The sequence below is a fragment of the Gymnoscopelus braueri genome, assembly GCF_963280865.1.
Source record: "Gymnoscopelus braueri genome assembly, chromosome: 20".
NCBI lineage: Eukaryota > Metazoa > Chordata > Actinopteri > Myctophiformes > Myctophidae > Gymnoscopelus > Gymnoscopelus braueri.
In genome coordinates, this window is record NC_137622.1 from 30,670,278 (window position 1) to 30,696,575 (window position 26,298).

The 26,298-nt window shown below is 39.8% G+C and overlaps 1 protein-coding gene across 1 annotated transcript; it reads left to right on the forward strand.

The window, feature by feature from the left end:
- Nucleotides 1-6,717: 6,717 nt before the first annotated feature.
- On the forward strand, nt 6,718-25,622 carry anxa5a (annexin A5a; the record flags this gene model as incomplete). Its single annotated transcript, XM_080417082.1, has 11 exons — nt 6,718-6,796; nt 10,482-10,576; nt 12,067-12,180; nt 14,489-14,579; nt 16,393-16,472; nt 17,092-17,142; nt 19,522-19,615; nt 20,457-20,552; nt 21,088-21,146; nt 21,889-22,011; nt 25,563-25,622. Exons 1-11 carry the CDS (start codon nt 6,784-6,786, stop codon nt 25,620-25,622), a joined length of 876 nt encoding a protein of 291 aa, XP_080273208.1. The 5' UTR covers nt 6,718-6,783.
- Between the last annotated feature and the right edge of the window lie 676 nt (nt 25,623-26,298).

Consider the following 26,298-nt stretch of genomic DNA (forward strand, 5'->3'; position numbering starts at 1 on the left):
TGTCAATTACTGTTTGTTGATCCTAATTATGTATTGATGTATTTTTTTCCCCCTCCATTTAGGTATTCTTATGACTTATTTATACCTGTGCTCATGGATACTTTCTCAACAGTTTTGCAAGGGTTCTGCAGATGCCATTTTTAGACTACAGGGGCATAACAGTTTGCTGGTCTGACTGGCCCCATTAGCAGCAGTGTCAGAATTTATAGATTAATAAGACCTGTGGATCACACACACATATACCCCCATGACTCTGCATGGACAGGATCATTTTTAACCTCTATTGTTTACTGTGAACAGGGTGACACACTGGCTGCCAACAGACCACCGTACAGCTTGCAGCCTGGCCAGAGAGAAAGGTGACAAAATGTCCTCTGCCGCCACTTGATCATCTGTGGGGCTTAATGAACTGGTTGACCTTTTAACAGCTAGCTCCTTTTATCACCTATTAAGAAACACCAATACAGGAGCACTGAACAGAAGGACCCAAACTTTGTCTGATAAATATTATTAAATGACCACTGTCATGTTGTCATATACTGTAGGGACCTACAGTATATTGTGTCTGTTTTCCTGTTGGGGGCTCAAGACAATGTCATTTTGTCTTTTATCATTGTTCATTTGGTAGGCAATATGTTCCATTGTTTAAAAAAAAAAGAAAAAGATTGCGATCTTAACAGGTATGTTTGAACTCATAGGTTTCTGGTCAACCGACATTCTGATTACAGAGGTCGAGGTGAATGAATGGAATAAAAAGAGGAAAACAGCATATCTCTGCGAAAAAAAACTCGGAAAATTAATTTTATTTATTTTAATTAATAATATTCAAATGTTCAATGTCATATCAACCCCATGGTTTCAGGTATACTACAAATGAGAGTCTGCAAACTAATTTGGTCGTTTCTCTCAGAAGAAGAATAGAATACACAATAGGAAAAAACTGACCTTAAAGCACAATGTTCTGTCATGGTGCATTGATCATGAATAAAAACTCGAATTGATTAGGTTTTAAAGCTAGGACTGATAGTGAATTCAGACTAGACTAGCTTCAGGCAAATTAAAACTATTGCTAACTATTTGAGAACCAAGGAGCTGCCTCGAAATCTGCATATTACACCAAACTTGAATTGAAAGAGTAAAACCCAGGATCTGTGGCATCTTCCTAAATTTGCATCCAATATTTGGCATTTCGAATTCACGATTTCATGAAAAGGCAATAGGCTACCTTCACCTTATTTTTTTATTTGAAATACTGAATTAGCCGTCAAAAGAAACGAGCAGGTACTAGTAGCATCTCGGCTGGATAATGGAAAAGTCTTGACCATAACAGTAGCCTACTACTAGACCAACAGTTCTCAAACTATGGGTCGCGACCCAAAGTGGGGTCGCGGGAGGGTGCCGTTGGGGTCGTGCATTGGCAACCAAAAAAAGAAGGAAAAAAAATGTATCCCAAATTATCCCCCCCCAAAAAAGTCTCGACCAACTTGAAGGGGACCGTGATGAATGCAATTTGTGTTCATTGAGTACAGCCTTGTAGTAGACTAGTCAAGCAGGGTTGTTATATAAGCCTGACCAGCTATATCTATTTTGCTGATTAACACAGTAAGTGGCAGAAGCCAAGGAGAACTGTGTGAGTTTATGACAGGGACGGCCACTTGACTTCTTCTTCGGTTTGGGTCTGGGTTTGTCCATGTAGTGATGGTCCATTGTGGAACCTTGGGCCGTCAACCTTTACTTTATAGTGTGGAGCACTGAGGTAGTGCTCTAGTCAGAAGGCAGGCCTTGATAGCCACAGCTTTGATATACCGAATGTTATAGATAAGAACTTCAGAATTCTCCATGCGCTCAAGTGAACGCTTGTTTGCATGCAGACTTTGATGTGGAGCGAATTGCCTTCGTGATATATCAGGTCGTATTGTTTTAATATCATTAATTTGCTGTTCTTTAATTCACATATTATAGAGGGAATCTCCCTTGTTTGTCAATAAAGATGCCTTGCTCATGTGAACGGAAATTTCTGTGTATGTCATTGTCGTCTATAAACTGGACTTTAGGGTTTTATTGAACCAAGAGTGACAGGACTGCCACGGCACATCAGTAGTTGACATGTTTGCTAATACTGTCTCATGTTTAGCGTTTTAAAAGATTGGCCTTGTGTCAACGGGGAGAGCTGTGAGATGAAATGGAGAGCTATTGTTGTAACTGGATAGGAGGCGATATGCACACACTCTCCACACTACTTCTCACAAGTGCCTCACTTTAATTAAGGCGTGCTGCCTGCCAGTCATACGTGATGTGAGATGTATCGACGACACATGCTGTCAATCCCACCACTATATCAAAGATCTACTGTCTAGTACCTGCCACCACATCATGCTTTGTGCCAGGTTTCAGCCGGATCAGATAAGCTTGGAAACATGTTTGTTTTTCTTCAGAGGTGTATGACACTGAAACTCATCTCAACAGATCTCACACACACACACACACACACACACACACACACACACACACACACACACACACACACACACACACCTACAAAAATGACCAAACACTTGAGGTCACAAACCTGTTTGAGTGACAACAGGTGAAAGAGAACACTGCCATAGATCAGGGAAGTGTCGTTCCCCTGTGACCACAGGCTGCATCCCAGTTATAGAGGCGTTTTAACTCACAGACTGTCTGTCCTTCACTGCATCCCTGGAGAGAAAAGAAAACACCTGTTGGTCAGAACAGAAGTAAGTAGCTAAGTGAGTAGCTAAACGTGAGCAGAACATTGATAGTACGTAGACATAACGTTCTTGTTCAGATATTGATTGCCTATCTCTTAACCTTGCCTTTCTCTTAACCTGTACTGACATTTCTTGTGACCATAGGATTATCACATCCGTTCCACATCCTCAGTTTGGACTGATTTATTCAACAAGAAGCATGGTAAGTGTTTCACCATGCATTTCTGACAACTGTCATCAAGAAGTATTTTTTTAAATGTGTCAGAAGATACACATAAGAAGACATTTCTATCTTTTTGCAGATTATGCATATTATCAAACATTGTTATTTAGTATGAAGCAAATTCCAACATGCATATTAGAGATTGCCACAGCAACAGATCTGACCTTCTGTTAATGGACTGTGTCTTGACCTTCCAAGGGTCACTGGCCTTTCAAGCTGATTTTGGGATAGTACTGCATTGGTCAGTCTTAAACAGAATATTACCAATATGTGTCAACCACAAAACCTGATGATTACAGCAGTTATTAGATAATTTTTTCCTCCTCCTCTCCACACATTTAATTGAAGTCTCATTTCATGGAAAAAGATCGCTGTGAGGATGCATTCATTAGTGGAAAGTTTAGTATCCACTATCCACCGGCTCACTAATGGAGCATGCAAAATAACGAAAAACAGCTTCATTTGATTACCCTTGATTTGATTTTTTTTCTTCTCTGCCTCGCGCAGAAAAAATATTCAGGTGGTTTGATAAGGTTGATGATATTGTTTTAGAAACAAAGCGACAAAGAGTCCACAGCTTCATTGGGATGGTGGTCTAATTTGTGCCATATTGTGTTACCGTTCTCATGGAAACTGCTGTTTGCGTGCATCTCATCAGGATAGAATTTCATCAGGGGATAGTGAGGACAGACAACGTTTTCTTTCAGGTCTGTTGGCTGAGAAGATCAAAGCACATGCAAACTTAGGCTGGCTATAAATGCCTTCCAAGTTCCAAATGTTGTGGGAGGGACCTATAAAAAAAGAAAGAAAAACGCCATTTAACATGAACACAACGGTCAATCAACCCAAAATGTGAATGGCATGTTGAGGGGCTTCTGTAGAGCACACCAGAAAAGTGCTTCCTCAAGTCCAGACGGCTGCAGCCCACGACTTCCGTCGAGAGTTAAACAGACATTGCAATTTCACTAAATTGTTTGTATTACTTTCATGGACTCTGGACTGACTCAGAATCAGTTGGTTGCTGCGTTTGGCTGCCTGCTCTATAACTACTTCAATATTTTTTATGTCATTAATATTTGGCCACGGCCACTGTCATTTACATTCCTGCTTGACTTGTATGTGTGCATTGACAAGCCACATAGTTACACCCTGTATAATCTTACCCAGTGATCATCTACAATCATGCTGTTAGTTGTCCTTTACCATAAACTATCTAGCAAGAGTGCTGATCCAGATCAGCTTTCTGTAGCTTTTTGTAGCTTTCATAGTCCTATGTTGTATTCAGTCACTCAATAGCATGGCCCCTCAGCCACATCGCTTACAAAGTAACTAAATATGTATCTAGCTACTTTTAATAAGTCATTTGTAGTGTAGCTAGCTATATTTTGAAAGAGTTTTTAGTGTAGCTCAGTTACCTTTTATGTATTTTTGAGCAAACGCAAAGGAAAATAAAAGCCTGGAGATCGAGGCTACCTTTTATGAAGAATAGTAGCTTAAGCTTAGCCTTAGCTAGCTGCATTTTTAAATTAGCTTGCCCAACATTGATTATGTCACTCCTATGCTCCATTGGCCCCATGTGCATTTTTGATTAGTGACTGCTCAAAGTTCTTTATTACTTATCTGTCTGTGTAGAGAAGATGGGAGTTTAATTCAATTCAATTTTACTTTATTATAGTGTCAAATCACAACAAGTTGTCTCAAGACACTTTACTTTTTAATGAGAAAAAAGAAAAGAAAGATTTAGACACATCAGGGGCTATCTGCACAAGCTTGGTGTGGCTATCCCAGTCTCAAAGAAGAATGTGCCTCAAGGTATATAGGCCTATTATCTATGTAGCAACCAACAAAAAGTTTCCTGCAGGACAAAAATATTAGATAAAGACGGTGCCCCTTTGGTGCAGAATAATACTTTTTTTAAAAGCTATTAAGACTTTTTGTGTTATACTTCTTTTGTTATGCTGATGAAGCCCTAGGCGGATCGCTGTGAGTACATCATCATGAACAAAAGCAGTTGAAAACAAACAAACATGAGACATAAATAAATAAATAAATAAATCCAGAGAGAGGAGATTATAAGGGCGAAATTGTGGTTGGGGGGGCGAACACAATATTCTCTGTGATCTCGCACCTGAGCGGGCCAAGGCAGTTGTTTTATTGCTTTTCCCTCAAATTATATTTTCCCTTGAGAGGAAGAATCCAAGTACCAGTGAGGAGAAGGCCGATCTGTGTATGTGACATAGTGGCGACCAAATTCATTGTTCTCCCACTTTGCCCTCCTGAGTTGTCTTGGCTAAAATGTATTTGATTACATGATCAGTGACATCATTTGTTCGACCTTATGTGATGTTTTCATCGTTTAAATGTATTGATGTAATTAACCACCTTGACCTGATTGGTTATGTGTTGAAGTCTGACGTCAACAGCTGAAATGCATTCTATGTGATCATGTTGATTGTATAAGAAGGGTGTCTCTCAGTTTTCATTTCAGTCTGATGAAGAATGCAAGCAGCAATCTGGAAATGTCACAGCACTTAGTAGGTGCAATTTTTCAAAATCCATATAGTAGATCCACAAAGGAAGGTAGTCCGCATAGGGGAACAAAACCACACAAAGGGATACTTCAACATAGGAAAAACAGTCTGTCAAAGGAAAGTATTTCAGTATGGCAGGCCAGCCTGATGACAGGCTGTGTTCAGGCCTTGATAAACAGTTTGATGAATACAAAAAGTACATAAAGGAAAAGCATAGAAAAGGTTTGTTTGACCTATAATTAAAGGGACACTATCACAATTTTCAATATTATCTCTATATATTTTTTGTAGAGCTATTCTTTATTTGCCATACAGCTGAGTAGTCATCTCTGTGTCTCTGAAACGCTGCCATGTGAAAACTATAACCCTCACTTCCCGGTTTTTAGCCACTACCCTCGGTGCACTGACAATCTCAGGTTGATAGAATGGTAACTATACTAGTGCAGACCGTATGGGTGTGCCAGGCATGGATGATGCCAGGCCGATGCTTGCCTGCAAACTGTATCATGGGTATTGTAACACAGAGAATGGCCAAAACAGACAGAAAGGTGTGTTTCCTCCATCAATATGGTTTCTAGGATAGAGGGGGTGAATAAGTGATTACGAATTATAGGACAATTTATAGAACTGTCTTTGAATTTAAAGTGGGAGCGCAATTGTGACCAAATCTTAAGGGTGGCAATAACCACTGGGTTTCGGGTAAATTTAGATGGTGACAGGGGTAATTTGGAGTGGATTAGCACTGGGAGCAAGGTTGAGTGGCAAGACCTAGACTCCAGCACACACCAATCAGTCAAAGAAGAGTGAAACCAATAGGCCATCTTCTAAACATTGGCTGCCCAATAATAATATGTAAAGTTAGGCAGAGCTAAACCTCCATTATCACGGCATCTTTGCAAAACAGAGTTCTTAATTCTGGGTTGTTTACCTCCCCATATAAATGATGAAATTGTTTGATTTAAGGACTTGAAGAAAGATTTAGGCAAAAATAATGGAATACATTGAAAGAGGTTAGAGAATTTCGGGAGTATGGTAATTTTAACAGATTGAATTCTGCCCACTAAGGATAGAGGCAAGCTATCCCATCTCTGGAGGTCTAATTTCCATCAATATGTAATAATGTAATGTAATGTAATGTAATGTAATATGGTTTCTATAGACTGAAAGTTTTACAGCCTGACAATCGTTTCCCTTTAACATGTATTTCTGTTGATCTTTCCTCTAGGCTTACAGAGGCAGCGTTCAACCCTTTGTCCACTTCAACGCCAAGCATGATGCAGAGATCCTCCATAAGGCCATGAAGGGAATCGGTCAGTTCCTTTCCTGTAGCTACGTGGTACACTCACAGCATTGTTTTCATAGGCCACACGTTTTTCATAAAGTCAGTCCAAGGAATACAAGAACGCTCGCCCAAAAACACGCTCGTGTCAAATCCGGTGACCTCAGATTCAGAACGGTCGCCACCAGGTATTCCTAGACGTAACCTCAGTAAAACTATGCCTAAACCTAACCTTATTCCTAAACTTAACCTCAGTAAAACTATGCCTAACCGTAAACTTCCTAACCTTAACCTCAGTAAAACGAATACAAGAACCGCTGGGGGCGAGCGGTCCTCTGAAAAAATTGGGTAAAGTGTGTTTTGGGGCGAGTGTTCCGGTTACCAGTCCAAGTATTTGTGAGGGAAGAACACTCTATGCTCATTCAATGTATACAAACTTAATTGCATGTACTTTTACACTGTAGATTTTAGTAGATGGATAATTCTGCAACACTTACTCATCATAATTTAGAGTATACTCACTATTTGCTCTTGTTTCTGTTTTTTGCCTTTCTTCACAAAGGTTAGTACATTGGAGCATAATACAAAATATGTTATACCTAAATTTTATTTGTAATGTACGGATGCATAATCTAATTGTTTTATCAATTTTCATTTGTCCACTCTCATCAGGTCATTAACATCTACTGTATATATTCCATTTCCAATACAGGCACATTTCACATATACAGTAGATTATTTGGAATTTACCCCAATGCTGTTACCTACAGTAGTAGACAGACTTGCTGTACAAATTCAACCATGCAATCTAGGCTAAATAACACCATAAGCAATCAATATTTAGGAGTATATGGTCAGTTTATATTGTGATCTGCTGGGAGAGTGGAAGCAAAAGACAAGAGATCATAAAGAGTTGTTCAATGTATTTATTTTTGGTCTTCAAAATAAGGACAAATTCTGATTATGATAATGAGTAACATTAACCACCAGGCCACCAGTTGGACAGGGGTTATGTTTTTCACCCCACTCCGTCTGTCCGTCTGTCCGTCTGTCCGTCTGTCCGTCTGTCTGTCTGTCTGTCCGTCTGTCTCTCTCTTTATATAGCGCTTTTCTGAGTACTCAAAGTTGCTTTTCAAAACAACAAAATAAAACAACTTTATTATTGCATTTGTACATTTGAAATGGTATCCCTCTTTAAATTTTCCCCCCTCACATTGTCTCTCTACGTAAAACGACAACAACACTGTTATGCAACAACACTGATTGCTTTTATAGTGTTTGGCCTTTGACCTCTTCATCTCTCAAGTGACCTAATGCCCACTACAGCATACAGAATGGGCCATAATTACAATATTTCTTCCTTTCACCATTACACTCAATCAGCTGGCCCCCACAGTGTCATAATCAATGTGGCAGCTTTGAGTACATGCTATTTCGCAATGCAATGGTGTACTCACACTGTTGGCATATAATGATTCATAGTTTTGCTTCTGGGGCCTGTAGCCCATATGCTTTAACCCATTAAAACCGGGAAAGCGTCTGTGTCATTTTAGATTTTACCGTTGGCTATTCAAAAATAGCAGATGCACAAGCTCACAGCGCGTCACTTGTACATCTGCTATTTTTTTTTTTACAATTTTGAAAAATCTTGAAAGTGTTTAAAAAAAAAACAATAATTTTGAATTATTAAAAAGTTTGAGAACCACTGATTTAGAAGGCATTTGTTGAATTCACCTCAGGTCTAAATGATCCAATCCCTTCTGTAACCTCACCTCACCCAATACTGTCAAATAAAGTATAAAGAAATCTGGAAGTGAATGGGAGAAGATCGCAATCAACCAGTGAGCCGTCTCTAGACCCCATAACAACACCTCTGACCCCAGGGTCTGACACAGGCTCTGTGGCATATCTTATATAACACAGTTTGATCCCCGAGGGAAATGACACATGTTGTCATCGGCTTGTTTTTCTTTTCCTCCGCCGTTCTCAACAAAGGCGGTGGTGACTTGTAGGCGCTATTGATCTCTACAGTAGGTCATCCGTTTATCTCATCGTTTCACATGTTGGCCTCCTGCTTTCAGAGGTCAGGTCTTTGTTTAGATTTTTTGCACGTCGTCTGTCAGTAATTTGCTCTTATTCTGCAGTCACTGGGGTAAATGGATGCAAAGACAAGGTGTTGTCACACAGTGTTTCTAATACCTGTGTAAGTACAGAATAACTATACATGTAAGTATGTGTTGTTACAGATTGATAACAGCAGAACAGCGTATTTAAATACACAAGGAGTTAGCGGCACCTGCTGATATCCCTTTAACAATTCAAGTTTAGTTGCTGCCCACATGATTTACTCAGTCCTCCACTTGAAGAAGACGAAAACAATCTGGTTTCATGACTCCAGTCTCTTTACTTAACCCATTAAGACCTGAGGCCGATTCTAAAAATGCCTTCTAAAATCCTGACCTGTTGTAACGTGGGTCAGAGATGCCATGTGAAAACAGAGACACATACGATGTGTTTAAAGTTTAGACAACATTTGGCGGCAGTTCAAGCATTCTTGAAAAGCAGCACTGGATGGCCCATCATCATCAAGCTAGACACCCACTTAAGCATGTGTCCCAGGAGGATCAGCACTGGACAGCACAAAAAGGTGCTTAGGCCAGATCAATATGTTCAGCACTGGACAGCGCCATGGCAGCTTGATCCCGGACAAGCCCCCATATGTTATTGCCTCTCCATTAGGCTATAAGGCTCAATAGAGATTTTAGTATACGCAAAGCACGCCACAACTAGAGATGCCAACAAATTCTACTTTTTTCTTTTTAACAAAAAGAGAAACAAACATACCAAAGGTATAAATAAATAACCCAAACCAAAAGGGGTAGGAGACCCCTGCCAAAAAGGACATAGGATGGGGAAGCTAAATATTGGACTTCCCCCTTTACCACCAGAACAGAAAATAATCTAAACTACCAAAACTAAACCTGAAAACTACATTACTGCAAAATCACACCCAGAACTAAAATAGCAAAACTCAACATAACAGAGAATGTTCCCTAAAGAAATTGAGAGAGAGAGAGAGAAAGAGAGAGAATGCCACACTCACAAGATGTGCAAGAGTGTACAGTCTCACCCAGTCACATGCAACAAACACACACAATGGCCATTTCCTGCCCGGTTACAGTATACAGTAACTACTTTACACTAGATGTAATTACACACATTACATTACAACAAGTCAAGAGAAAAGTCCTGTTGGAAAACAAACAGTTCTCACCCGAGTTCAACACCTGAGTGAGATAGGTCCATGTTCACACGGGCAGCTACAAAGCTACAGGCAGTGCACTGCCATTTCTTTTTTTGAATACATGAAGATACAAAGCTACAATCCAAGTTGAGCTGGCTTCAACTGCAGCTACAAAGTTACAAAATGACCAAACGTTTAACTATTTCCACTCACCTTCTCTCTTCACTAACTAACTTACTAATTATTTCCGTCAGCCAGTTCCTTGTTCTCTTTAACCTGAGGCATTTTTTTTTTTTTTTTTGCCATGACATATTTTTAGTATGGGTCACCCAGTGAGGAATCCTGACTCCAGTGAGCCTAACAGGACTGCATATTAAATTTAGATTATAAACTGTAAACTCAATTTAATAATGTCTTTATGTCTTTTGTTTTGTTTGCACCATATTCATGCCTGTTTTAATTCTCTTATCAGGCACGGATGAAGACATGATCCTTATGCTTCTGACCGCTCGCTGCAATGATCAGCGCCAGCAAATTAAAGCAGCGTACAAGAAGGCGTACGGAAAGGTAAGATGCACCCTCTGGGGCTGGAACAGGTCACAGGTCACATCAGCTACCATGTCCTGTCTTCCACTCTCAATCAGCAGCACCTGGATGACGCATGGCCTGAGGGCTCAGCCTGAAGCTGTCCCGTGTAGTTTGCTGCTTTATAGGCTGATGTCTCCTCATTGCATTCCAAAGGGCTTGGGTCAGCTTTCCTTGACACCAGAAATGATTGAATCATGGTTCTGCCTGATGTGCTTATTCACACACACACACACACACACACACACACACACACACACACACACACACACACACACACACACACACACACACACACACACACACACACACACACACACACACGGCTCTGGCACCATATTTAAATATGTATAATGTGATTATTATTATCTTTTTAATATTAATCACTTTCAACCTGATGTCCCTATTTTGTGAAAATGTAAGAAAATAATAATTAAATATTTGAGCCTGTAGATAGGCTATTTTCATGATTGTACGATAAAGAATAATAACAGAACAGACCATTCAAGGGGAATTAGACGAAGTACAAATCCAAAACTGCAGGTTCAATGAAATGTGAACGTGAAGTGTGTTTTCCTTCAGGTATAAAAGCTCCAAGGAGATGACTATTGGATCATTGCATTGATTTGACATCATCAGTCTTCAGATTCACAACAAAAACACATATTTTTGTGCATGCCCACATAGTACTGTACGCACGCACGCACACACACGCACGCACACACACACACTCATATGCATGCAGGGACACGTGATTCTTCCTCACTCTTTTCTTTGAAAACACTCACCACCTGGAATGCCCAAATCTGTGATTAACTGTACATAAAAATCGATTTTAGACGCAGCCCTCAATGAGTGATGTGATGCTGGGTGTAGTTTATACCCCTAGTAAATTTTGTTATGGTGCCATTTGTTATGCTTGTCTTAGATGGCAGTCAACAAATTATGTCTGTCTGTCTGTGTGTGTGTCTCTCTCTCTCTCTCTCTCTCTTTGAACCTCAAACCTCAAAACCTTTGATTATTATCTTTTTTGAATGATAGCAATAGATAACTGTCCAATAATGTTTAGAGACTGACTACTATTGGTTGTGAAGGACACTCAGTAAAAGCCTCAATGTTAATTCAACTTTATTTGTCTCTTCTTGTTTTTGTTTTGTACCAGTGTGATGGAGGATTCATTTTTTTAAATTATTCTTATCATTTAACTGTTATTTAACCAGGCAGACAAGTTAAGGGGAAAAAAATCGTATTTACAACTATGGCCTGGGGAAAGGGGGAGGCGGGCAGAGCTAATTTAAAGGATGGAAGGATGAAAAGGGACGTGATAATGTACTTTTTCCACAAGTGATCTCATATAGTATTCTCCTTCTTCTTCTTCTTAGTATAGTAGTATTAGTAATAGCAGCAGGATTTGTGTTGTTACTATTACTTGTATTATACAGTATTTAAATTAATCATTAATCTGTCCACAGGACCTGGTCGCTGCTCTGAAATCTGAGTTAGGAGGACTGTTTGAGGACCTTATTGTGGCCTTGATGTTACCGACCATCGCCTATGATGCTGCTAAACTGCACAAGGCTCTAAAGGTGACTATTAACAGTAATGCTTGAATTATACTTAATTGCGTGCCTGTGTCACTCACCGAATATAGCCATCCTACAATGCGTTGATTGAGGCTTGTGGAGAGGCTATTTTCGGCACATGACAACGGCACACAACCACGTCTCAATCAGGCTTATTATGTTCTTCAAACTGCTCTCTTTTCCAGGACTAACACAGCATGTTGCCTTATTTTATTCCATGGAAAACATAGAAATGAGTGCAGGCCACAAATGAATCGCAAAGTCAGAATCAAGACCTTTTTATTTTCCAAGTAATATTTACAGAAAGGCGTGTTGGCGTACGTGCAGACAAGCAGCAGATATACATCGTCATTGTATTGTACTGTAGTGTATTGTACTGCATGCTATTGCTCGCTGAACTACTTTGGCTCTGTCCTTTAGAGGTGCCAATTCATTTCTGCTATATAACATTTAAGAAATACCTCTTGTGGGAGAGATGAATAAGTGAAGACAGTGTGCGGGACTCCCTCTCCCTTCTCCCTTTTTCTTCCATATTCAGCATTCACACTCCGACACACCTGTCCGTTCGTAGGTGTGCAAAAGGACATATCCTAAAAGGAGAGATGAAGGAAAAATCCATAAAGGAATAAAATCTGCAATATACTGCTGCATTGGTAACAAACAATGCAGCACAGTATCGTACATACAGTAGTGACATTAGAGGGATGACAGGACTTCACATGTGTAATGATGATCCCTCTTCCCTCCAGAGCGCTTTGTAATGACAACCATTATTCATGTCCTGTGCTGGGTTATAGTAGGTCAGGCAAGTTGTTTTTCTTTGAGCTACTGTATTATTGTCTCTGTGTAGTTTAGTTGGGACTGATGGGGATACCTGTGTTGGTTGGGTCCTACAGTATGTATTTATGAACCCTGGGAGGTCCCCCCCCCCCCCTCTTCTTCTTATCATTATTTAACCGTTATTTAACCAGGCAGACAAGTTAAGAAAAAAATCGTATTTACAACTATGGCCTGGAAAAGGCGAGGCCTCTTATGGGAGAGGGGGGCAGAGGCCAAAATAAATCAAACAGATCAACATTCAGGTTAAAAAAGCTAATAAAAAAGAACCAAAGCAATGAAATTGGTGGAAGGATGAAAAAGGAAGCGATAATGTTGTAATGACAACCATTATTCATGTGCCATCATTACGTCCTTCAGGACTATATGCTGGGTTATAGGTCAGGGCAGCTGCTTTTCTTTGAGCTACTCCATATTATTGTCTCTGTAGTTGGGACTGATGGGGATGTGTTGGTTGGTTCCTACAGTATGTACTGTATTTATGAACTCTGTGACCCCTGGGAGGTATAGAGATACCGAAGTCCTGACATCACTCGTTCATCCCCTGGGTCACGGAAGTAATTTCTCTATGGAATAACATTGGGTCATCTTAGAATCGTCTCGTATAAGAATTGTGGTCCAATAATGAACAAATTGTCCCGGCGTATTGTCAGGGAGGTGGCTCTGTAACGTTTACTTATTTATTTGATACAGTCTTGATTATGGCGAAAATGTAATTAATTAGCCGGCGGTAACATTAGTGCTTTCTCCTGGTGCTCATTTGTTTATTTTTGGAACACAGTTCTTATATGACGCGATATTAAACACGTCTATTGGAATTCAGAATGGGGGGGGGGGGGGGATATGTGACCCAGGTAGGATTATGTCACACCCCTAATATTGCCCAATTTAATTAAATGTTGCATCAACAAAATCCCCAGGCAGCACCTGAGGTTTTTGTCATTTTATCATCTAAACATACAGTACACTACATGATTTGTATATTGGTACTGTATTAGGCAACACCTGCTGCTCTTTTTTGCTTGGTATGTTACAGTTTTGTTGTGTTATGTTATGTTACAAAAGGTGAATGGACTGCGCCCCCTCTCCCTTTAAAACCTCTGTGTCTCAGAGGTCGGCTATGGAAACCTGTTGATGACATCATTGGCAGGGATTTCAAACTAGATTTCCACCTTTCTTTGATTCAACAACCATGTTTAATATTTTAAAATGTTAATGTTGCAGGAAGAGACTGATTGTAGTTTCCATTAGCTTGAAGTCCCTGCCAAGTGCCAACGATGCATTTTCGAGTTTTCGACTGCTCACATTTGAGACGCAGGTTAGATAAGTACAGAAATGGTGCCATCTAGTAAGCATTAATGAGGACCGAAATATGGAGATGAGGTTGAAAAAAAGGTCCCATATGACTCACTCTAGCAAACATCCCAGCTGAAGCTCTGCAGATTTCATCCAGATGTTGTGCTTGGTTCTCCAGGGAGCAGGTACTGATGACGAGGTTCTGATTGAGATTCTGGCTTCAAGGACCTCAGAAGAGATCCAGGCCATCTGCAAAGTGTACAAGAAAGGTAGGGCGTGGAAACTGAGGCGGCTGTTTTTTTAACTAGAAAGTGGTTACCTAGACAACATAGTTTTTGTTTGCTGTTTTCCTCAGTTATGAACATTGTCAGGTTTCTTTTGCCTTTGGTTAAGTCACCAAGGTATAAGCAAGATTATGCACTCTGAGATGCCTGATAATAATAGACTTGACAGAGGGAACTCTTCATCTCTGCCTCGTCCATTATTTTTTCAATATCGGGACACACAATTGCTGTGAATTATCACTTACTGTATATTGTCTTACATGTTAAATCAAAAATTATTCCGAACGGTAATTCGTTTTATACAACTCATCCTGTAAAACTGATCTGTCCAAGTGATAAATTCAGCAGGCACCTGAGACAAGACAATGGAAGCAGAATGTACCTGTACAAAACAAGTTTCTTCCCAAAATTATTAATTCCCTAATATTCTGCGCATGTAATAATAGGCAAACATTCAACAAAAATAGGCAAACATTTGGCAAAAATAGCAGATCTACAAGCTCACAATGTGTTGCAAAATTGTGAGCTTGTAGGTTGGTTATTTTCAGTGAAGAGATTTGGTGTACAGGGAAATAAGGAGTGGACCAATAGAGTACAGAAGTCCTGACGTCACTCGTTCATCCCCTGGTTCGTAAAGTAATTTCTCTATGGAGAATAACATCGGGTCATCTTAGAATCGTCTCATATAAGAATTGTGGTCCAAAAATAAACAAACTGTCTCGGCGATATTGTCAGGGTGGAGGTTCTGTATTGTTTATGATAGTCAGTCACTTATATTTGAAACAGTCTGTTTCTGGCGAAAGTGTAACTAATTCGGCGGAAGTAACATTATCGTTTTCTCATCGTCAGTTGATGCTTCATATCCATAAGAGTCAAACCGCCGGGATCATTTGTTTATTTTTGGAACACAGTTCTTATTTGACGCGATATTAAAGACGTCTATGGGGATTCAGAACGGGGGTGGAAAACTGCGAACCAGGTAGGATGTGTAAATTACGTCAGACTTCGGTGCTCTATATAGACCCTATAGGGTACCCTGGTCAACAAAGTAGTTGAATTGATCACTGGCATGAAAGTAAACTCGTGATGGATTATTATTGAAGTTACTTTTATCTTAAAGAGAAACTCTAATGCTTTTGATGTGCATTTCAATAAATTGTTGATCACGCAGACATTTCCCTTTCTGTCTGTGTCAAGTATCGACCAAAGTAGTTTTGTCATCACACAGAAGTACTGCACAGTAATAGCCGAGTGTAAAAACGGACTCTTCAAGAAATTAACACTCTGGATTTGACTGTGTATACCGTTTTGGGCCTTGTTTGTGTCTGGCACGATATCAGCATCCTTTTATTTTCCACTGGAACACTGAGCAGTTATGTACGTCACTGGCAAATCAGGAGTGTAATGAAAATCTCAAATTAGCATCTTGGGGCACTATCATAAATATACCTTACGTATATTGTATTGAATCAAGCTCCGGAACACGTGATGGGCAATAAAAAGAACATACGATACTGTACCATTGACTTCTAGTGCTTTTATGCGCTGGGGGAAAAAAGACACAAACCATAATAGCAAAAACCAAGGCACGAGGGGCCAAAGGCAAAGACTTGGGCTATATGAGCCGGACAGAAGAGAAGGCCAGGCCATCCGCTAGCCTGATAATCTAATATGTGCTGTCGGAGACCTTCTGAAAAACAGAAGCTTGGCCACTTGGGTCGATTTCAGACATTAATGGCTGCCGTTAGCGAGAAGTGTAAGCAATCTTCCTTCCCCTCTTCTCTTGTTTCCTTCCCAGAGTATGGTAACAAGCTGGAAAAAGATATCTGCGGAGACACCTCAGGCCACTACCAAAAACTACTCGTGATCCTATGCCAGGTAAACAGGGAGAGTGACAGCAAGAGGGGGGGGCAGGGCGGTAAGAGGGAGGGGTGGAAAGCGGGTGGGTGACAGAGATTAAGAAGAGATAGAGGGGTGAGCAGGAGAGGACAGCTGGAACGACAGATCTTTCCTTTCCTGTTAATTAGAGTCTCTAATCAGGATGCCATTAGAAAGCCATTTGAGGTTTGGGTGGAAATTAGGGAATGAAGGAGAAGGAGGGTGGAGGAGTGAGACTATAACTATGACACTACGTCAACACAAGATGGAAGAGGAGGGGTAGGGAGTAAGGGGAAAGGAATGATTAGGAGATGGCAGAGGAAACCCGAGGGTAAGGGAGCAGGGAGAGAGTGATGCGCTACATACCACGTCTCAGGTGTGATGTACTTTAGAGGCAGAAATGTAATCATGGGTTACCACTCAGTAATGTAATCTCCCTGGGTCGCCTGATCTGACAAGCATGAGATCACCACGTTTCCATCACGTCTGACCTCTTTCCTGCTTTCTGTACATCTGTCTATCTATGGTAAATCTGTCTGTTTGTGTCTGTCTGTCTCTGTCTGACCATCTGTCTCTGTCTGTTTGTCCGTCTGTCTTGTGTATCGATTTGGCCATCAAGGGGAGCAGAGAGGAGGAGGTAGAGGAAGACAAGGTTGAGAAAGATGCTAAGGTAAGAAAAACTAAATTCTGCACTTTTCCCCCGCATTTTATTTTTGTATTTTTCAGTAATACTTCCTAAAATGCAGGAAAAAAACTGTAGGGTTATTTCTAAGTTTTGCATAATCTGACTCATAAAGTCACTCATTATGGGTAAACAGTGCCCCCTGTCACTTGTGAGAAGCAATAGAAACTCAATGGCCCGATTCACTATGCTAGTATGCTGGTCGTAAATAAGGTGTAAATAAAGTTACTAAAGGAGGGTGTATTTTCTCTAAGCTAAAACTGACGTGGAATTCGCAAAGGGGTGTGTAAATGCCTCAAATGTGCGGATCACATGGCGTATGTCATGATGAATCTGGACGGCTGCCAGCTGGTCGTAAAATCTCAAGCGCGTTCCCTAGAAGTTATTTTGCATCGTTCCACGCCCCTTTTCGCACCATGAGAGGCAACAGGAAATGAAAAATCCAACTTCAACTTCACCAAGTTCACCTTTGTCTCTCCTCAAAAAATACAGATGTCGGCGTCACATCGCCTTGACAGACAACTCTGTTCTGTCTGGAAGCGAGTCCCTCAATCGTACGATGGATCAGAACGTAATTAATGCTCTCATGTGTAATGAGAATAAAGAAGTTTACAACATTGATGACCAAATGACCAAATTAAAGGCTAATAAAACGTTGAAAGGATATTATACAAGCCTTTTCTAATGAACATTGCTCACCTTTACCGAGGTAAAAAGATGATGTTGGAATCCAGGGCATACTGGAAGTGGAAAGCTTCTATCCTATAGATTATGGAGCAGAGCTTATTGATTACCGAGGGGAAATTTGTCTTTTGGATTAATATATCACTGTCCTACTCGGAATGGGGAATGGATCTATTCCGGACACAGCTTTCATCCACTGTTTCCTCATCAGATAGTAAGACTTATTAGGCTATTGTGTGTGGCGTTCATGTGATCAATATACAGTAGCCTACAGTATTATAAATTAATACCGCGGACACTGGAGGTGCGTCTGTGCCTCCAGCGACATTAAGGCATGATAGTCCATTTTCATCATTAAGTGAAACTTCGGCTGAGTTGGCCAACACTGGTGGATTTTGCATCATGTCTATATTATGCATAGGCTACAAACAATACATCGTTTGACATATTTTTTATATATGTGTTGACAAATGATGGGCATACATATTTTATTTGAGGTTTGGCACTGTTGTAATAAATTTAGCATGAAGAATAAAGCATTCTAATGACATACGCAAGCCAGGGGGCGCTGTCTACCTTAATGAATGATTTTACTCATGTTTCACAAAACCGGGGTTACATACGTAACCTATAGTTAAAGGATGCTAGTTTACAGGATCTGATGTCACTATCCCCATTCTAATTAGGATAAGCATCTATACGGGAACCTACTTTAGGTGCTAGATAAGTGGGAGACAGTGAGAGTGGGTACATTATTGTTGTTATCAAGTACCACCAAACACAGATGCTTTATTGCATTACTTGCAAGGGAGCTCTTTTAAAGAAGAGAAAATAAGTTTTGAAAAGGGCAAAACATAATCACAGCAGGGAATATAACGATAATAGAATAACCAAAATAATTCAATTGGAAACTCAAATTGGAAACTTTTAAATGTCAACATGTTATCAGTAGTACCAGAAAGCTGGTCTCCAGAGAGCTATAGAGAGGCAAAGGCCATGGGAGCTCTGAGCTCATCACAGTCCTCTTCGATTAATGAGAGATCAATTGATTTAGAGACATCCTCCTGGAATGGAAAATCGTGTTTGTTCAGAACCATTCTGTGTTATTGAATTTTGATCTGGCTACAGTACAGACAGTGATGACCATGTTTAACGAGCTCATGTCCATGTGACCCTCCACTAACAACACGCCAATCTGCTTTGACTGGTGACATAATCATTCAAGGGCCACAATATCGCCAATTTGTATACAGTTCATTTAAAAAATCTGAAAACGTTTTAACATTCAAATCTTCTCTCGAACATATCTGTGGTCATGGTCATGGGTTTGGGACATGAGGCCGAAAACGCTAAAACATTAAGAAGGCGTCCGGAGTGTCCGGATATATAAAGATCAGGCTAATTGAGTTTAAGATACTGCATCATTAATACAAGGGTCAGAGCTCTGAAGGAACACTTCTTCACTGTGGGATTACCCCATAACTGAATAGAAAATAAGTAAACTGAAGAGTGTGTGTGTGTGTGTGTGTGTGTGTGTGTGTGTGTGTGTGTGTGTGTGTGTGTGTGTGTGTGTGTGTGTGTGTGTGTGTGTGTGTGTGTGTGTGTGTGTGTGTGTGTGTGTGTGTGTGTGTGTGTGTGTGTGTGTGTGTGTGTGTGTGTGTGTGTGTGTGTGTTTCATTTCAGGACTTGTTTAAAGCTGGTGAGGGCAAGGTTGGCACAGATGAGGAGAAATTTGTCAATATCCTTGGCAACAGAAGCTTTGAGCATCTTAGAGAAGGTGGGTGTATGGTTGTGCATGCATGCGTGACATTGATTGATTGGATAATTTATTGACAGTTTAAAAGTACAGCAGTACTTTAAAAAAGCCAAATGGATAATTGCAAAAAAGGCCAAAGGCTTGTTTCCTGTGGTCCGTGTAAACATCTAGACCAGCAACAATACAATAAACAAACGATACAAAGCAATAACACATCAAACATATACAGAATATGCATCTCAATCAATTCATGACAGTATATTGTGGAGGACATTGTTTTGCTGTTAGCTTCACTCTTAAATAGGATGTGTCACTTGTGATCGCATGTATGTCTATTGTGGGATTTCACACATGACATTTGTGTTTTCAACAGAGCATGTTTTTCTGAAAAAATGGAGGAGAGGGCGCTTTCTTCTCATACAACAAATAGAGAAAATAGCTACAAGCAAAAAATAAATTTAATTCGTTTTTTTTTATGTTTTTGAAACTTTTGCCCAAAATAGGGACATCAGCGTTAATGTGGTTAACATGTTCTCTCTTCTGTATTTTTTAAGTAATATTATCAAAACATTAACCACATGAACCCTCGCTTCCCTATTCTGGGGTGAGCATTCAGCAAAAATAACATACGCTCCCAACACGTTGCAGCATGACGTTGTGAGCCTGTAGATTGGCTATTTTTGGTGAAGATATTTAGTGTAGAGTTAAAGTCTGGTGATTAAAAAAATGACCAGAAGGCAGGATATCAAAAGCAGAGGCACAGATTTGCCCCAATCACCCCTAGCAAATCAAAACTTAATAATTTTTTGTTTAGAGTGCTCAGTTTGAGTAACACCCACCCCCTTGTCTCGTTTCCCCACAGTGTTTGTTGCCTACAAGAAACAATCTGGTAATGAACTTATAGATGTTATTGAAGGCGAGACCACTGGGAACTTGGAGAACTTGATGCTTGCTATTGGTAAGACCATTGTTGTACTGGGATCATGGTAGAGCGATTAAGTTTGCATATTTGAATGAAATACAGCAATAGGGCATAGCAGTGGAGGCCATTTTGTTGTGCCACAGATAGAAAGCCCATAAATGTTTCCCATAGAGATTTTTATATAAAATGTCTATAAAAATATTTATATAATATTGCCTGGAACCAAGCCATCCAGGCTCTTGGTGAATCATGACCATAAAACATTTGATTGTGTCAAAAAATTACTAATGAATTAATAACCCTTTTTGCGGTTTTCAAATATCTTTTGACACAGAATCAAACCACTTTCAACCCGGCCCTGTCACAAATTTGGGCATGTTGTGATTTTTTTAAATGGCAAAAATAGCAGATCTACAAGCGTTGTGAGATCGTAGATCAGTTATATAGGTCTACATACTGTAGGTTAAAGAGAGGTCAACGTGGCAAACATTTTACATTCAGTAATATGGTAACAATGGGTCTTCTCATTCATTAACGTATTCATTCATTCAATCATTCACATTTCTCACAGTGAAATGTGCAAAGAGTGTTCCAGCCTATTTTGCAGAGGAATTGCGTGGATCTATGAGGGTAAGTATCTGTTTCCACTGTTCCTGTAGATGAGACTACTTTTGACCCATGTGCTGCACTTGTTCCAAAGTAAAGTTTAGTCTGACGAAGCGAAAAAATAAAAAAAGTTGTTGCTCAATCACTCTCTGATTGCATAATTTATTGATTGTATTCACTCATCTTGTCTTGGTCTTAAACCAGAGCTTGTGTTAGGTTCAATAAATGATAGGAACATGAGAAGTGGAATTGAGTGTTAAAAAAACAAAACAAAAAAAAACTTCATTCTATCTGTGAGTAACACTCAAGGACATTCTCAAGGCTAAAGAACAAAAGTGGAAGATAGCCATGATGGTTGGGAGGATGTTCAAATCTAGTCAAAGCTTAGCTGAGTAGAATTAATTCAAGTAAAACTGTACTGTGCAATAGTCGTTAAGTTTGAAAACAAGCACCAACGCCTCTCAGCTTACCAACCCTATTTTATACTTTGGCTATTCGAAAATATCCGATCTAGAAGCTCACAACGTTGTGAGCTTGTAGATGAGCTATTTTCAAAAAGGATTGGCAATTTTTGAAAAATGTTGGTACTTTTAAGTATATTTTGATGCCAATACTTTTGTACTTTGTATACAGGTCTTTTACCTGTAATAAAAGTAAAAAGAAAAACTGCTCCCTCTTTCCTGTCTACTCCTTTCCTTTCCACTTGATATACTGTCAAATAACAACTGCTTCCAGCTGCTGATTGTGTTGTGTTTTGTGTGTGCAGCGTGCCGGGACCGATGACGGTACTCTGATGAGGATCATGGTGTCCAGGAGCGAGAGGGACATGCTGGACATCAGAGCCGTCTTCACAAAGAAGTATGGACAGTCGGTGTATGCCTGTATCAAGGTACTGTACACCAGACGACAAAGTAATGATGGGTCTTAAATGGTATATCTCCAGGTGCAGTAAACATTGAATGCAAAAGCATTTCTTCATATCAACAATGTCACAGAATTACAGAATCAGTCTTTAAAACCACTATGTACTTGATACAGCGGCTGGCATTGCTGCATAACCAAGTGCTTTACAGACAAGGGCAATAAAAGTAAAATGAATAATAATAAAATAAAAACACGAGAACAGAAAATAAAAGCAGAACCAAAATAAATTTAACTGGATCAAAAAACTAAAAGTATGTTGTAAGAGGTCAACCATATAGACAGAGCAACATATAAGACAAAAGAATAACTAAAGAAGAAGCATTTTTTGCTACCATCACTTTTCCTAAGTGCCTTTCTGATCATGTCTTTTGGGAATTCACTGTAAAAGTGAGTGTTGGGAGTAAAATGGCAAAGGGGTGTAGAATCTCTATTCAGCTTCTTTTCCCCCCTTGACTTCCTTAACATCATCCGTCATCCAACCAATGCATTTCAAATCACCTGCTGGATATATGGATATGCTTCCACACCATTCATGTCAGAGCGCTGATGGAGAGAACAGTGAAGGAAATGGGGATTTCCTTCTAAAGCTTTGCTCAGATTTATTGGGATAATTTATTTGTTTTGCACCCAAGATCAGTGCAATATTCATTTTTTTCTTTTGGCCCAGACTAACACGACCATCGTCAGCCATAACAGTTCAGACTGTAAGTGAAGGGCTTGACTTCGAAATATCTCTCAAAGAATCAGAGAAAATAATAATACCTGGTCACTTCAGGAGAGACTACCCAAATAAAATATACTGGAGCACTCGACTGGTCTGCACGTGTTTTATTGTTTTGCAGGGGTGACTTACCCTGTAAATAAAAATGAGACTTATGAAAATGAGACTTATGGCGGATTGAAGATCTTAACAATAATATTAACACTACTCTGAATCAGATTTGCCCTATTCTTGCAATACTGACTCGATCTGTGGTAGGCAGTGGTAGTAACTACTTTATAAAACGGGCTTATAACTAAAATAAATTAAACCATTTCACCCGCCATGGCCTCCTCACGTTTCCGGGGGTTATATTTCAAACCTTATTGTAAGTCACCCTTCCTTTATTTTAACTATCATTGCAGAGATCCAGTAGACATTTCTTAGTGCCAGCTCCACAGTTGTCCCTTAAACCTCAACATGTAATAACTAAATATAAAAATAAATGTGAAATGAAGAAGAGAGCCCTGCTTTCTCATTGACTCTGGTGTATCTTGAAATTGTATAATAGGATTTTGTTAGCTGTCAACAGCCTACAGAGACTGCCTCGACACATAAATGGCCTTGTTTGTTCGTTCTGGATTCAAAGTAGAGAGAGAGAAAAGAAGAAAAAAAACGTAGCAGATCTGTGTTTTTACCCGTCAACACTGATCTACCATTTCCCATCATAGACGCAAAGCCTCTTGGGACTCATTAGATGAATCTGTGTCACATACCAGCACACTGAAGACTCAAATATGTGACAGGTATTTTATTCGGGTCAGTCATAGCGCAGGGACAAGCAAGTAAGGATATTGTGTAGGCTGCACCTTTGCTTTCCTAGAAATGTTGTATACACTTATACAGTACATGTTTTTCCTTGGAAATAAACCAAAACACAAGTTCATGACAACTCGAGATTAATCATATTTTGGCAGTTGTCTGTCATGAATTCAGTTTGCGCTACTTTACTGCTCTTCACAATTACCGGATGTTTTACCTCAAAAATAGAGATACATCACTATGTATCAAAATCCCACATTTGTGAAGACATTATTCTCGGAGCTGACAGCATGTCTGTCTATCAAACTATTTAGCTCATTTTCTCTCCACAGTTGCACAACATGTACTACCGTAGAAATAAAGTCTGTCTCAAACACCCAACATCATGTATCTCAAACCCGGTTTGTGACAGCTTTTGCAAGACTGATCTTATTTTTAGTGGTTGACAGCATGTCTGTTTGCTATATAGTTGGCTCCCCTCATGTACCAGAACACGAAATGATGTGCTACACTGGAAAAACAAACCTAAAATCCTAGTTTATTTATATATATATATATTTTTTTATAGATTTTGTCAGACAGAGAAGACAAAAACAAACAAAAACAGTAGACACAACACAAAACAAAACACCAGATTATGCACAATGAACTCAACATTAAGTAGCCTATTATGATGATGGTAAAAGTAAGTACCAGACACGATTCCAAAGTTGAGCACAATAACAATCAGCAGAACAGTCAACACGCAGGAGAGACCCGTAATAGGACCCCAGATGTTCTCAAATATTGCTGAATAACCTTGTTTGTTGCTGCGTCGCCTCTCAAGGTGTATTAATGATACAAACTCGCTAAGCCATCTAGAGAACAAGGGACGGTGGAGGTCTTCCACTGTGTTAGAATCATTCTCTTTGCTACAAACATACCATACATAAGGGTCTGTTGAACAGAGTACGATAGAGCAAGAGAATCTTCAGAGCAACCAAACACGGAAATGACTGTAGTGCATCAGTTTCAATCAGTCAAATCCTGGTTTAACACAGCTTGTTTTTCAACTGTTTCTGGTAATCATGTTTGACAGGGTGTCAGTGTTTATGTCTTTGGTACACCTTTATCGCCTTACCCACATGGTCTATGTCCATCCCGGTTTAAGCCCAATATCAACCCTTGCCAATCAGTCAGGGTCCATATCTGATCTGCCTGACCTTTAAACCTCACCTCCACATGCAGATATGTGTCCCCATCATTTGCAAGTAATTACACCATTGGTCGGCTAGTTGGCCTAATAACGAACTAGACATTCACAGCACAATCGTCCCTCCAGGCTGTGGGATGTCATTCCTCCAGGCTGTGGGAAGTAGCCTATATCCTAATAAATGACCCTTTCTTATTCGATGGATTGGTTTAGTACATTTCTCCAACCCTTGGTTTCAGTCAGCCATGGATAAAGTTACCCCCGGCTGAGTGTCGCCATCTCCTGTATCCGTCGTTTCAAAATAAGGGCTCTCCAGCAGTTCATCGGTGTTGATTTCGTCGACTAAAACTATGACGAAAAACGTTTGTCGACTACCTTTTTTCACTGACGAAAACTAAATAAAAACTAACTAAAAACTAAGCTACAATGACTGAAACTGAGACTAAATATATTGACAATTTCGCCAACAAATAAAAACTAGACTAAAATGTTAGTGAGGGACTAGTGGAGAAGAGATCCAGTAGAACTAAGAGACAAGTCATTTTATGTTTGGTTGCGCTCGGGTGTTGCGATCTACAAGCTCACAACGCGTCGCAGCGCGACGCGTTGTGAGCTTGTAGATCGGCTATTTTCAGCATGCAACCGAGTGTAAAATCAGCCATCACGACGCCATCAACATTTCAGATGACTAAAATATATACTAAATCAAAATGTGCTGTCAAAATCAACACTGCAGTTCATACACAGTCCAGCCATGTACTGTACTAGGTTTTGACCTAGTCTTGGTTTCTTTCTTCTGCAGGAGGATACGGATGGAGACTATTGTAAGGCTCTGTGCTACCTCTGTGGCGGACAGGACTAATTACCACTCGCTGGCTAACGATACGTACAGTGATGCTGAACGATGACCTGTGATGGCGCTGCAAGACAAAGCTATATGTGAGATGATCACAAATAACTAGATATGATCATAATTGGTAATACTCTCTTGAGTTATGCTGTTGATTGAATAAGGTACATTAGTTGCTTATAATGTGTTATGTATGTTATCAGTAGTTAGAGTGCATTCTATTAAACTCTCTTGATGTGTACTTTATCTTACAAATAAATCACTAAACCTGCTCTACACATCTCTGGGAGAACTGATGAGGACTTTCATTCCAACTATGAAGCAAATACAATTTTTATTTATTAGTAACATAAGTTGTTTGGCATTTGTTCACTCATAAAGCTGCCATAGCTGTGGGGCCACTTATTCCACAAGTGAATTGTAGCCTGGAATGGAATCCAGACTGATTTCGCTCAGCATGCTTTATCATAGCCTTTACCCCATTGCCGCGTGTGCCTTTTCATAACACAAAACCAAAACAACGTCATCACATTCTCCACACAGACACAATCAATGACGGAGGGAGGTAGGGGCATGCGTCCTAGCAGTGATTTATGCTCCACTGAGTGCCCTTTCTTGTTAGCATTATGCAATAAAACTACTGCATTGGCCCAGTTCTTTCATACATCAATATATGTATGCATACTAT